The sequence below is a fragment of the Leptodactylus fuscus genome, chromosome 8, assembly GCF_031893055.1.
Source record: "Leptodactylus fuscus isolate aLepFus1 chromosome 8, aLepFus1.hap2, whole genome shotgun sequence".
NCBI lineage: Eukaryota > Metazoa > Chordata > Amphibia > Anura > Leptodactylidae > Leptodactylus > Leptodactylus fuscus.
Window position 1 is genome coordinate 16819436 of NC_134272.1, and position 15096 is coordinate 16834531.

Here is a 15096-nt window from a genome sequence, read left to right on the forward strand (position 1 = left end):
AACTACTATAATACTGCTCCTATGTACAAGAATATAACTACTATAATACTGCCCCTATGTACAAGAATATAACTACTATAATACTGCTCCTATGTACAAGAATATAACTACTATAATACTGCCCCTATGTACAAGAATATAACTACTATAATACTGCTCCTATGTACAAGAATATAGCTACTATAATACTGCTCCTATGTACAAGAATATAACTACTATAATACTGCTCCTATGTACAAGAATATAACTACTATAATACTACTCCTATGTACAAGAATATAACTACTATAATACTGCCACCTATGTACAAGAATATAACTACTATAATACTGCTCCTATGTACAAGAATATAACTACTATAATACTACTCCTATGTACAAGAATATAACTACTATAATACTGCTCCTATGTACAAGAATATAACTACTATAATACTGCTCCTATGTACAAGAATATAACTACTATAATACTGCTCCTATGTACAAGAATATAACTACTATAATACTGCCCCCTATGTACAAGAATATAACTACTATAATACTGCTGCTATGTACAAGAATATAACTACTGTAATACTGCTCCTATGTACATGAATATAACTACTATAATACTGCTCCTATGTACAAGAATATAACTACTATAATACTGCTCCTATGTACAAGAATATAACTACTATAATACTACTCCTACGTACAAGAATATAACTACTATAATACTGCTCCTATGTACAAGAATATAACTACTATAATACTACTCCTACGTACAAGAATATAACTACTATAATACTACTCCTATGTACAAGAATATAACTACTATAATACTGCTCCTACGTACAAGAATATAACTACTATACTACTGCTCATATGTACAAGAATATAACTACTATAATACTGCTCCTATGTACAAGAATATAACTACTATAATACTGCCTCCTATGTACAAGAATATAACTACTATAATACTGCCCCCATGTACAAGAATATAACTACTATAATACTGCTCCTATGTACAAGAATATAACTACTATAATACTGCTCCTATGTACAAGAATATAACTACTATAATACTACTCCTATGTACAAGAATATAACTACTATAATACTGCCCCCTATGTACAAGAATATAACTACTATAATACTACTCCTATGTACAAGAATATAACTACTATAATACTACCCCTATGTACAAGAATATAACTACTATAATACTACTCCTATGTACAAGAATATAACTACTATAATACTGCCCCCTATGTACAAGAATATAACTACTATAATACTACTCCTATGTACAAGAATATAACTACTATAATACCGCTCCTATGTACAAGAATATAACTACTATAATACTACTCCTATGTACAAGAATATAAGTACTGTAATACTGCTCCTATGTACAAGAATATAACTACTATAATACTGCTCCTATGTACAAGAATATAACTACTATAATACTGCCTCCTATGTACAAGAATATAACTACTAGAATACCGCTCCTATGTACAAGAATATAACTACTATAATACTACCTCCTATGTACAAGAATATAACTACTATAATACTACTCCTATGTACAAGAATATAACTACTAGAATACTGCCCCCTATGTACAAGAATATAACTACTATAATACCGCTCCTATGTACAAGAATATAACTACTATAATACTACTCCTATGTACAAGAATATAAGTACTGTAATACTGCTCCTATGTACAAGAATATAACTACTATAATACTGCTCCTATGTACAAGAATATAACTACTGTAATATTGATCTATATACAAGAATATAACTACTATAATACTGTATACTATGCATGAGTTTATATATACCATGTATGAGTTTATATATATATATACCACCACTAGAAAGAAAACATACATTTATTGCTCACCATAGAGCTGTGAGTGAATCCGTCCGGAGGTCATGTGACCACAGAAGTGTAAGCTACTTGCTCCACATGAGCTACTTTGCACTGACAAATTAAATCCTAATATATGGCTCCATCCAGTGGTCATTTCGGGTACTTCACTAAATTCCCGCATCCATAGACCAGACTGGATGCCTTCTGATTTATTATAACAAATCACATATAGACATACATAGAAATATTAGCAATAACATATTGTAATGTCAAAGGAGTAGACAATAGGGATTTCCAGACTCCCATAGCCAGTGTGATCAACAACATTCATCCTCACACGTATTAAGTTACACTCAGTCGGGCCCAGGAAGCTGAGCTATGAGCAGCTGTTTGCACCTACTTTTAATACAAGCTACTAATGTCTTACATACTGATGACTATTCTGCTTATTAACATCTGCTACTCTGTCCCATCTGAAGAGACGCTCGCTCAGTCCAAGTCATCTTCCTCCAGCTCCCCCATGTTGGTATCAGAATCAGTCCATGTTGCCCCTCTGAAGAGCAGGTAGTAGGCGTTGCTGCTCACGGGGGGCTTGTTGGGATCTGACTGGACCTGCTCTGGTTTCTGGGAACAGAAGGGGAAGGGTCCAGAGTCCAGGATTCGAGTGTCCAGCTCGGCGAGAATCTGCAGGGAATACTTCAACTCCTGCTCACTGCAGAGACAGCAAGGACATTGGACAGATTAGGGATCACCAATTGTTGTCTTTCTACTTGCTGCAAAACTACAACTCCCAGCATGCCCTGATTGCCTTGTCGGATATGTTGGGAGTTGTAGTTTGGCAACAGCAAGAGAACGACAAGCTAGAGCTCACCATGTGAGATGCGAGAACTGTTACCCACCTGTACATAGTGAACAGCACAGGGATGTTGTAGTCGCGCAGGAGCAGCAGAGTTGGTAGCCAGCCCTCGGCGAGACCCTGCGAGGCATGAAAACCTGGTAGAGGAGGAGACAGATTAAAGGATCTACAAAGGATCAATCACACTCCCAAAATGTCCGAGAAGCTCCCAGAAAAAAGGGGTGACCTCCTGGCGTCCCAGAAGAGTGGGCGAATCTCCCCAGGCCCGGTAGACCGGTCATATTATACGTGACATGGGCGCTGTGTACCAGTCTCATCACAAAAACGGTTTGGGCTGGCATATTTCGTGTCCACATCACAAAGAGGGGTACTTTACAGGCCCAAAAACGATGGGGCTTTCATAAAATTGGGATATGGCAACCTGAATACGCGGCAAAAAATATTGGCAAATAAGATGAGAAAAATCACTTTCCGCATCCCAATCTGCACCCTAACTGGCGTGTGTGTGAACACTGATGTCAATGGTGGTTTGGCTTTACACATGGTCTCCATGACAGAAATCACGATCTGATTGGTTCCCATATGCGCTCTTGTCAATGTCATAAACCGGTGAACGTAGCGGATAATCTCACGGCGGGTTACAGGGGAAATTATTATGGAGATCCTGAGCGTGAAATTCCTGATCATTTATAGGAATGGCCGACAATTCCCTGGTAATCTCCAGGAGATTGGAGGAGATTAGGGACTACATGCTGGCAATGACAAGATGTCATGAGGGCACATGAGTACGCGTGGGAAGATAGGAAAAGGGGACATGGCCTCTGGATGTAAATACTAGGCCTCATTTATCAAAAGTGTCCTTGTTGTCCATAGCAACCAATCAGAGATCAGCTTTCATTTATTAAACTGCTCTGGAGAAATGAAAGCTGCGCTGTGATTGGTTGTCTACGGGCAGCAAGGTCAGTCTTCTTCCCTTTAGTTCTGATGAAGGAGATCCAAGGTGTCCACTTACTGAAAAGTGCAAAAAATTGAAAATAAAGTATATTTAAAAAGCTGCAAAACTTTATTATACAAAGAATATAAATAATTTATATAAAAATGGAAAATCCCTTTAAAGGGATTCTACCCTTAAAACATTTTTTTTGTGGATAAGACCTCGGAATAGTCTTTAGAAAGGCTATTCGTCTCTTACCTTTAGACGTGATCTCCGCTGCGCCGTTCCTTAGAAATACTGGTTTTTACCGGTATGCAAATGAGTTCTCCCGCAGCGATGAGGGCGTCTCCACCGCTACCAGAGAAATGTCTCCAAGTGCCGCCTCCTTCTTTGTCCGCCGTGTCATTTTCAATGTCTTCCAGCGCAGGCTCCTAACTTCTAGCAGAGCAGACTGCGCAGGCGCACAGGACACGGGAAAATGGCCGCTTGCACAGTATTGTTAGCGGCCATTTTCCCGTGGCCTGTGCACCTGCGCAGTCTGCTCTGCTCTACTAGGTTACGAGCCTGCGCCGGAAGAAGACATTGAACATGACGCGTCGGACGAAGAAGGAGGCGGCGCTTGGAGACACTTCTCTGGCAGCGGTGGGGACGCCCTCATTGCTGTTTGAGCGCTGGGGCCCGCCCCCATCGCTATGAGAGAACTCATTTGCATACCGGTAAAAACCGGTATTTCTGAGGAACGGCGCAGCGGAGACCACGTCTAAAGGTAAGAGACGAATAGCCTTTCTAAAGGCTATTCCGACGTCTTATCCACAAAAGTTTTAATGGTAGAATCCCTTTAAGTTTCTTTAACCCAGTAGCCCTAGAGGTGGGTGCCTATGGTATGAAGACTACACCTAATGGGTTTATGTTACTCAGTATTGTCAGATTCCCTCTTATACTAATGACTGAAATGATGCATCAATGAGCCCTTTACTGCACCCGCCTGTTCTTGAGCTCTCCCCAGCTGTCCCCGGATGTCTCTGGTAGATTATTGCTGCTGTCCAGCTCACGGAAACTATGAACCTGCTCCATGGTGTAAGGCTACCGTTCCTGGAGGGAGGGGTCAGATCAACAAACTTAACATGAGGTTCTCATCTACTTGTCTACAGGGGCTGTAAATACATAGGATTCTTTACAATCTGGGCTCAGGGATCGGTGGCCACCCAGCCTGCCATCTCGCCTGAGAACATCATCCCTGTCAGGTTCTTAGAATACTATGTCTGAGCTAACTATGGATCACACGTATACTGGATTCCAGTTTGGGGGGGGCTCAGGAATACCTAGTATGGCAAAAGAAAAAAAATAGATTTCGGTTGTTAAGGATCAAGTGACTGAACCAACAGATGGAAGAGCCTGACGTAATAAATACCTGGATGGAATCCCACCACCAGATCAGGTCTCGCTGCTCTTTGATTCTCCACCAGGGTTTCCCAGAAGACATGATATAGGCTCTTATAACCGCTCACGTACACCCTACCACGTGGTCCATATGCAGTTAATGGAGGCCTCATCACTGGACCGTCCACCACCTCAGGCCCAATCATGACGACTTCCAGACCCTGGTTTCCAGGAAACATCTTGGCAAGCTCATCGTAATCCGTGGCTCTGATGTTTAAGGTTTCTATGTGAGAAGCCCCAACCACATGGACAGTGACTGGTCCACTGTAAGGGTCAACACGAAAGGTGTTTATAGCAAAGCCAATGGTCATGGGCCTGGTGAAGAAGTCAGTGACCAAACGTTTGATGGACTCTCGGATTTCATTGTTTTCTGGTTTTGGTTTTCCGGCATTGGACCAAAGGATTCCCATGTAGCGTCCAACCATGATGGCATCCAGTTTTGCCTCCAAATTTTCCTGTATAGAAAACCAGTCCTCCCACGTCTTTATATCTGAGATGGGCTTAGTCCAAGGAAGAGTGGGAAAGGGGATGTCACCTGCGGGAAAATGTTCAAGATGGTCAACAAATGGTCTAAAATAGCGTTGACCAACCTGTTGGGAAATGACAACTCCTAGGTTGTCATGTCATGCTGGAGAGATCTAGGTTGGTCCACGATGCCCACATGACAACACATACGACCATCAATATAGTTCACGTGTAATGTCAAGATAGTAAAGGTACCAAAAATGCTCTGTACGAAGGGATAAGCCGGGACAAGTTTTATTCTATGACTACCTGTAAATATCAGCCACTCAACAAGCCTGTCAATGGCAGCCACCTTCAGTTTCCTGCAGAACTTCTTATGCACCGGCCAGTTCTCTCTTTGACAGTCTGAAGAACAATAGTAAATGTTCTGACACCTAGGAGGACGTAACAGATGGAGGAAGCATGAGATCTTTGTGAAAAATATTTTATGGGTACCTTAATAAAGAAAATGTATCCAAAACATTTTGAGTGGTCAAGATCCAGAGTGTGAAGCCCTGTCCTTCATTGGAAGTCCATGATATGATAAATATCACCATCTACATCCATAACTACGGGGGTGTATATAGGTGCATGGCTGTAGATGGTGGATTGGATCCATGAAAGTCACACCTGACCAAGACAGAAGAGGACACGTGGCCACCAGAATCTCACTGACCTCAGACTTTGGGCCTACAATCTCATGAGAGTGAGGTATTAAACCTGTTCTCCACACAGATCTGTGACTTTATCTAGCCATACATGCCAACAGACCATTTTTCTGCAACACCCTCCTGTAAACCGAACCTCAAAAGGGGGTGCAAGAAGCATTGCCAGGCCATTTTGGGGGGTATTCCTGGGCGTTGGGCTAAGATGGCTCACATTGTAGATGTTTCCACATCTACATCTCTTCATGGACAAAATTGTCAAAAAAATTAACCAATCAGCTTGCAATTTTTTAGGTAAGTGCCCTTAACCTGAATTTCTTGATTGCCCGGGGCAATAGTAAGATGTTTTTGAATACATAATTGTTATGCAGTCCCAGCTCCGTGCTGCTGTCTCTCTGAGGCCCTACTCTAGCCAATATCCTAAATCCTTCATGTAGAAGGTTACAAGGGAATTACTATGGAGATCCCAAGTATGAGATTCCTGGTCATATATATAGCGCTGACAATTCGCTGGTAATCTCCAAGAGATTAGAGGAGATTAGGGACCACACACTGCCCGAGTCACAATAACAGGCGCTGCCATGACATCACACTGGCCTAGAGGGCACATGAGGACGGGTAGGAATGCTTAGATTTCCACTATGGATCTGAGGCCTTCTTCTGCACATGGCTAAGGTGGATGTCTGTACCAGGTCCCTAGATTTCTGTTTTTGGGTCTCATGATTATAATGGTGTTACAATCTTTTCTAGGTGTCCAAGGATGGGGAGGACATCTTCTTCCCAATGTCATATTACCTTTTACAGCGTCTCAAGGCACGGGGATCAGGAAGTCGAGATGGGAGCTTTTTGCACTGTGCACAGAACTTGTAGGTATCCTCCATCTTCTGAAACATCTCAGCATATGTCCGAATGCCAAAGTTTGTGGCAAGACTGTTGCCTTCGACCGCAGACCTGGCCAGAGAAGAAAGGACGGATGACCACTAAAGACCGGGGAGAGGTCAGGACAGAAACACATTGACATGGCATGACTTAGTAGAGGGTGGTAGATGAAGGAGATACAAGCACCTGTACTCAGCGAAGCTCTTCATGTTCAGCTTCTGGAGGATGACGTTGGACAGGCCCGGGACGTTGCTGTCCATGGCCATAAACCCAAGGGAGTCAGTGTAGTAGCTGTTGACTGCCACAGAGGGTGCCACACTCTTCTCCTTGGAAGCTTTCCTCTTAGAAGAGCCTTTCTTCTGAGACATTGTAACCAGGTGTGGATGCCTGAAGGAAATAAAAAGGTTATTCATCTTCAGGATTCCTTAAGATAGTTACAACACCTACGGTACTTCTTATATGGAAACCATAAGAACACCTACCTCTTCTTCTATAAAGAGACCATAAGAACATCTACCTCTCCTTATATAGAGACCCCAAGAGCACCTACTTCTTCTTCTATACAGAGACCATAAGAACACCTACCTCTTATTATACAGAGAACATAACAGAACCTACCTCCTCTTATACAGAAACCATAAGAATACCTACCTCTACTTATACACAGACTCTAAGAGCACCTACATTTTATTAGACAGAGATCATAAGAACACTTACTTCTTCTTATATAGAGAGACTATAAGAACACCTACCTTTTCCTATATGGAGATCATAAGAACACCTTCTGATACAAAGATTCTAAGAACATCTACTTCATTTTATACAGAGATTATAAAAACACTCACTTCTTCTTAGATACAGAGACCATAAGAACACCCACCTCTTCTTTTATACATAAGCGATAAGAACATCTACCTCTTCTTATACAGATACCATATGAGCAACTACCTCTTCTTATATACAGATCATTAGAATAGTTACCTCTTCATATACTGGGATTATAGACTTCTTCTTATACAGAGATTATAAGAACACATACTTCTTATGCAGAGACCATACATCTTCTTACATAGAGACTCTAAGAGCACCTACGTTTTCTTCGACAGAGACCATAAGAAAACCTACCTCTTCTTATATAGAGAGACTATATGAACACCTAACTCTTCTTATGTACATAGAATATAAGAACACCTACCTCTTCTTATACACATGAACCATTAGGATACCTACCTCTTCTTATATACAGAGACCATAAGAAAACTTACCTCTCCCTATATAAAGAGGCTATAACAACATCTACCTCTATTTATAGAGACTATAACCACAACTACCTCTTCTTATATGAAGAGAATAACAACACCTATCTCTTCTTATATAGAGAGATCATAAAAACACTTACCTCTTCTTATATAGAGACCATAAAAAAACTTACCTCTACTTATATGGTGATCATAAGAACACTTACCTCTACTTATATGGAGATTATAATAGCCCCAATTTACCTTGCCTCAATGTTTTTATTGACATGCTACAGATGAGTTGTGCAGATGTCATTGGCTAGACACACACATCATGGACACTCGACACCCATCACTCATGATTACAGCCGGGCACCAGGACGTGTCTGCCCTATTATTAGACACTGTTCACATTGTCCAGGAATCTCTCTCTAGAGGAGTTGGTAAACGTGACTGACACCAGGAGCTGCAAAATGGGGGTCAACACCAAAGACTGACCTTTTAGCATCTAACGCATTGTCACTTACATCATGATACAGGACACTAATCCTAAAATACACAGAGCGCCCCCTGACCACTAATAGACAGTCATTAGTAACAGCAATTGCAGGCAAGTCTGAATACAAACAATGTGTAGAGTACTGATCCATCTACTGACAATGACCTCCCCCTCCTCCTAATATAAAGATATCAGGACACTGACCTCCCCCTCCTAATACACAGATATCAGGTCACTGTCCTCTCCCCCTCCTAATACACAGATATCAGGACACTGTCCTGTCCCCCTCCTCCTAATACACAGATATCAGGACACTGTTCTCTCCTCTCCTCCTAATACACAGATATCAGGACACTGTCCTCTCCCTTCTTCCTAATACACAGATATCAGGACACTGTCCTCTCTCTTCTTCCTAATACACAGATATCAGGACACTGTCCTCTCCCCTCCTCCTCCTAATACACAGATATCAGGACACTGTCCTCTCCCTTCTTCCTAATACACAGATATCAGGACACTGTCCTCTCCCCTCCTCCTCCTAATAGACAGATATCAGGTCACTGTCCTCTCCCCTCCTCCTAATACACAGATATCAGGACACTGTCCTCTCCCCTCTTCCTAATACACAGATATCAGGACACTGTCCTCTCCTCCTAATACACAGATATCAGGTCACTGTCCTCCCCCTCCTAATACACAGATATCAGGTCACTGTCCTCTCCCCCTCCTAATACACAGATATCAGGTCACTGTCCTCTCCTCCTAATACACAGATATCAGGACACTGTCCTCTCCCTTCTTCCTAATACACAGATATCAGGACACTGTCCTCTCCCCCTCCTAATACACAGATATCAGGTCACTGTCCTCTCCTCTTCTCCTAATACACAGATATCAGGTCACTGTCCTCTCCTCTTCTCCTAATACACAGATATCAGGTCACTGTCCTCTCCTCTCCTCCTAATACACAGATATCAGGACACTGTCCTCTCCCTTCTTCCTAATACACAGATATCAGGTCACTGTCCTCTCCCCCTCCTAATACACAGATATCAGGTCACTGTCCTCTCCTCTTCTCCTAATACACAGATATCAGGTCACTGTCCTTTCCTCTCCTCCTAATACACAGATATCAGGTCACTGTCCTCTCCTCCTAATACACAGATATCAGGTCACTGTCCTCTCCCCTCCTCCTAATACACAGATATCAGGACACTGTTCTCTCCTCCTAATACACAGATATCAGGACACTGTCCTCTCCCCTCATCCTAATACACAGATATCAGGACACTGTTCTCTCCTCCTAATACACAGATATCAGGACACTGTCCTCTCCCCTCATCCTAATACACAGATATCAGGACACTGTTCTCTCCTCCTAATACACACATATCAGGACACTGATCTCTAGGATGTTGGACTAGCATGGTTCTCTGTTCTTTACAATATAGTCTACTCCACCAGCATTTTTAGACAGTTGATACAGTTACTAGGAGTTGGGCCCCACCGCCCTCTGTACAAGGCCATGACATAACATTTTTATAGCTGTGTAGATTCTTGGGGTCTCAGCCAAAAAGTTTGCTGATACTACCGGTGTCACTTCTCTGCATAGCCCCCCCACCCATCCCGTTTATGTATGTCTGACCTATCCATTGCATGTGCTAAATATATATTTACATACCACCATCCGAACTAAGGTTACACAGACAGAGGATTTATGGAGGGGGATCAGCCTTTGATCAGCTTTTCCAGATTCTCAATGGCTTGACTGCATAGTAATGTAGCACAGGAGAGGGGAATGCAGCTACTCCCTTATGTTATGTGGGTACAGCACTACTTTCAATATCTCTGCTTGCTGTAGCTGAATAGGAACATTTGTGTAAGTCGACTAAATTACATGATAGATAAAATAGATAGATAGATAGATAGATAGATAGATAGGAGATAGATAGATAGATAGATAGATAGATAGATAGATAGATAGATATGAGATAGATAGATATGAGATAGATAGATGGATATGAGATAGATAGATAGATAGATAGATAGATAGGAGATAGATAGATAGATAGATAGATAGATAGATAGATAGATAGGAGAGATAGATAAATAGATAGATATGAGATAGATAGATAGATAGATAGATAGATAGATAGATAGATAGATAGATAGATAGATAGATAGGAGATAGATAGATAGATAGATAGATAGGAGATAGATAGATAAATAGATAGATATGAGATAGATAGATAGATAGATAGATAGATAGAGAGATAGGAGATAGATAGATAGATAGATAGATAGATAGATAGATAGGAGATAGATAGATAGATAGATAGATAGGAGATAGATAGATAGGAGATAGATAGATAGATAGATAGATAGATAGATAGATAGATAGATACGAGATAGATATGAGATAGATAGATAGATAGATAGATAGGAGATAGATAAATAAATAGATAGATAGATACATAGACAGATAGATAGATAGATAGATAGATAAATAGGAGATAGACAGATAGATAGATAAATAGGAGATAGATAGACAGATAGATAGATAGATAGATAGATAGATAGATAGGAGATAGATAAATAAATAGATAGATACATAGACAGATAGATAGATAGATAGATAGATAGATAGATACATAGACAGATAGATAGATAGATAGATAGATAGATAGATAGATAGATAGATAGATAGATAGATAGATAAATAGGAGATAGATAGACAGATAGATAGATAGATAGATAGATAGATAGATAGATAGGAGATAGATAGATAAATAGGGATAATATGAGATAGATAGATAGACAGACAGACAGATAGATAGATAAATAGATAGATAGATATGAGATAGATAGATAGATAGATAGATAGATAGATAGATAGATAGATAGATATGAGATAGATAGATAGATAGATAGATATGAGATAGATAGATAGATAGATAGATAGATAGATAGATAGATAGATAGATAGGAGATAGATAGATGAGATCTGTGGCTTAGTACCCACATATGGTTGCATGGCTTTCCTATGAACGTTCTAATTCTAGATAGATAAACAGATAGATATGAGATAGGAAGATATGAGAAAGAAAAATAGATAGGAGAGAGAGAGAGAGAGAGAGAGAGAGAGAGAGAGAGAGAGAGAGAGATAGGAGATAGATAGATAGATAGATAGATAGATAGATAGATAGATAGGAGATAGATAGATAGATAGATAGATAGATAGGAGATAGATAGATAGATAGATAGATAGATAGATAGATAGATAGATAGATAGGAGAGATACAAAGAATAAATAATTCTATAATTTACATTTTGGAATAGACCCCTAACTTCCCCCATCCTCAGGTTTCTGGGTGCTGGGACAGAGGTAGGACAAGGCTCCTGCCACATTCCAGGTGGAGTTACCTGCACACAGTCCTCTCTGCTGCTCCGCCGATGTCTTATAAGGTTCTGGGTCTTGGGATGGGACGATGACCCTACTATGATCTGTCCATCTACCCCTCACCCCCCGCACATCAGTGGGAATAGATCCTGGGGCGGCTGTCACAGCTGCCAAAATGTTTTAACAACCTGTCTCTCTATAAATATCTATCATGTCTACCACACAGGTTGGTAAAATGGAAGCGTCTACGCAGGACGGGGTTAACCCTTTAAGTACCGGGTACCACACAATCGTTCAGTGACCCAGAAGATCTGACAATCTGCTCTTTATTCTTAATGGAGAGCTGACTATAATCTGGAATATCACAGACCAGAAAGGTCCAGATCAGAGAAGTCACAGTTTATAATCCAGAATGTCTGATATTTCTCCACCTATAATTCAGGATCAGCTACATTTCACTGTATGATGTGCTAGGCTTAGATACACAGCTCACCAAACAGGCTTAGATACACTGACTGAGTATCACACATGACAGGTTTAGATACAGCCCCATTACGTAGAACATTTCAGGTTTATTTTAGAGCTTTTCATCCTTTCCCATCATAGATAATTCTATATTTCCGCTATAATAATACTAAATTACTGATTTCTGTTCCGCTCCTATAAATACTGAATATTCTGCAGTTTTCTGAGGATTTGTCCGATTTTAGACTTTCCTAAAATATTTCCTCGTTACCTTTGATCTCGCAGTCTTGGATTCTTTAGTTTTCTAGAAGACATTCTGCCACGTTCTCCTGGAAAACAAGATTAAAAAAAAAAGAAAAGAAATTTCTACGTATTAACCCTTCAGAGGCCGGCAATGTGGAGGATGCTGAGCAGCGGTGACATCATCTCCATCTTTAGCCGCAGACATGAGATCTGTCGCCGTGTCGTTAAACCTCATTAGGGTTATTTTTAGATTTCTATATTAGCGCGGCGGCACTTGGGACGGCGGCTGCCAAAAGCTTTTGATGGATTTGGAAGAATTTTTACGAGAAAATCAATGAAGCGTTTGAAGAGGCGGCAGAGGACAAGAGGTCACAGATACGGAGAGGCTTCGTCTTCCAGAAAATGGGATGGAGTCTTTGTCTGCTGGTGACCTCATATAGTGAATGGTGTGAAGGGTTGTTACTCCAGCAGGTGATAATGCAGTCTGGGGGTCTATACATCTATAAGGTGGGGTCTCGCTCCCAAACATGTCCAGTCTACACTAACCTTGATGGTGTTAGAACTCCAATGAGGTGCATAGTCTTAATGACGTACCTCCCAACTGTCCCGATTTCCATGGGACATTCACGATTTCGGTGACGTGTCCCGCGGTCCTGGTTGGTGGGAGGTATGTCCTGATTTCAACTCAGATCTGCGTCTGAAAAGGTGAGTATAAGTGGTTTTTGTGTGTAGACAATGAACTGGAACATGAAACTGGGGACAGATGAAGGAGAGGACGGCATGACACTGGGGGCAGAGATGGGGGGACATGAATCTGGGGGCAGAGATGGAGAGGACATGAATCTGGGGGCAGAGATGGGGGGACATGAATCTGGGGGCAGAGATGGGGGGACATGAATCTGGGGGCAGAGATGGGGGGACATGAATCTGGGGGCAGAGATGGAGAGGACATGAATCTGGGGGCAGAGATGGGGGGACATGAATCTGGGGGCAGAGATGGGGGGACATGAATCTGGGGGCAGAGATGGGGGGACATGAATCTGGGGGCAGAGATGGAGGGGACATGAATCTGGGGGCAGAGATGGAGGGGACATGAATCTGGGGGCAGAGATGGAGGGGACATGAATCTGGTGGCAGAGATGGGGGACATGAATCTGGGGGCAGAGATGGAGAGGACATGAATCTGGGGGCAGAGATGGGGGGACATGAATCTGGGGGCAGAGATGGGGGGACATGAATCTGGGGGCAGAGATGGGGGGACATGAATCTGGGGGCAGAGATGGAGGGGACATGAATCTGGGGGCAGAGATGGGGGGACATGAATCTGGGGGCAGAGATGGGGGGACATGAATCTGGGGGCAGAGATGGGGGGACATGAATCTGGGGGCAGAGATGGAGGGGACATGAATCTGGGGGCAGAGATGGAGGGGGGACACGAATCTGGGGGCAGATGAAGGTGTTGGGGGAGAGTTAGAGGGGGGACATACAATGTACTGGTGACTGTAGGAGGATTATACTGTGTGGGGGCACATGAAAAATGAATGAGAATGGGCGGAGTCAACATAAAAGTGGGTGGAGTTTTTTGTCCCTCTTTCGGTTCTTCAAAAGTTGGGAGGTATGTAATGCTTACAGTCCTAGCGCCCCCAATATTTGTTTCGGCCCCCATTACTTGCTCCACCGACTCTCCCATACTCAGTTTGGCGGTCTGGCCGTGACGTTGTGCCCTTGGACAGAGGATACAAGGACTATAAAGGAAATATAAATGTCCTCATTTCTAAGCTTACTCTGATCATTATTAAAAAAAAAAAGGAAAAATGATTGTGGTACCCAAAAAAATGTGAAAAATATTAAAAATGTGGAAGAGTCACCCCCTAAACTGGGAATATCTAAAAACTATAAAACTTTATTAGAATTGCGAATAAAATGTAAGAATACAATTACTATAACGCGGCGACGTTTTCTGATCATTAATATCGATTTCTGTAGATGTGTGAAGGCAAGAAGACGTAAGCGATGAAGTCTGACTGTCCGGGCGGCCATAGTATCATGTGCACATGTATGGTGGTCAGTGTAAGAGACCTCAGGGGCTCATAGGGGGGCCTGCACT

General features: G+C 41.8%; 1 protein-coding gene across 3 annotated transcripts; it reads right to left on the reverse strand.

Annotated features, from left to right (window-relative positions):
• Positions 1–1867: 1867 nt before the first annotated feature.
• MSS51 (MSS51 mitochondrial translational activator) lies at positions 1868–12404 on the reverse strand. Of its 3 annotated transcripts, XM_075285415.1 has the most exons (8): positions 12305–12388; positions 8647–8848; positions 7331–7531; positions 7061–7216; positions 5871–5995; positions 5068–5631; positions 2766–2859; positions 1868–2578 (listed from the first exon to the last, which is right to left on the reverse strand). In XM_075285415.1, the coding sequence occupies exons 3-8, from the start codon at positions 7510–7512 to the stop codon at positions 2356–2358; spliced, it is 1344 nt and encodes a 447-aa protein (XP_075141516.1). In that variant the 5' UTR covers positions 7513–7531; positions 8647–8848; positions 12305–12388; the 3' UTR covers positions 1868–2355. The 3 variants fall into 3 exon arrangements, with proteins under 3 accessions (XP_075141516.1, XP_075141517.1, XP_075141515.1); XM_075285416.1 differs by lacking the exon at positions 8647–8848 and having other exon boundaries at positions 12305–12404; XM_075285414.1 differs by lacking the exons at positions 8647–8848; positions 12305–12388 and adding an exon at positions 12209–12298.
• Between the last annotated feature and the right edge of the window lie 2692 nt (positions 12405–15096).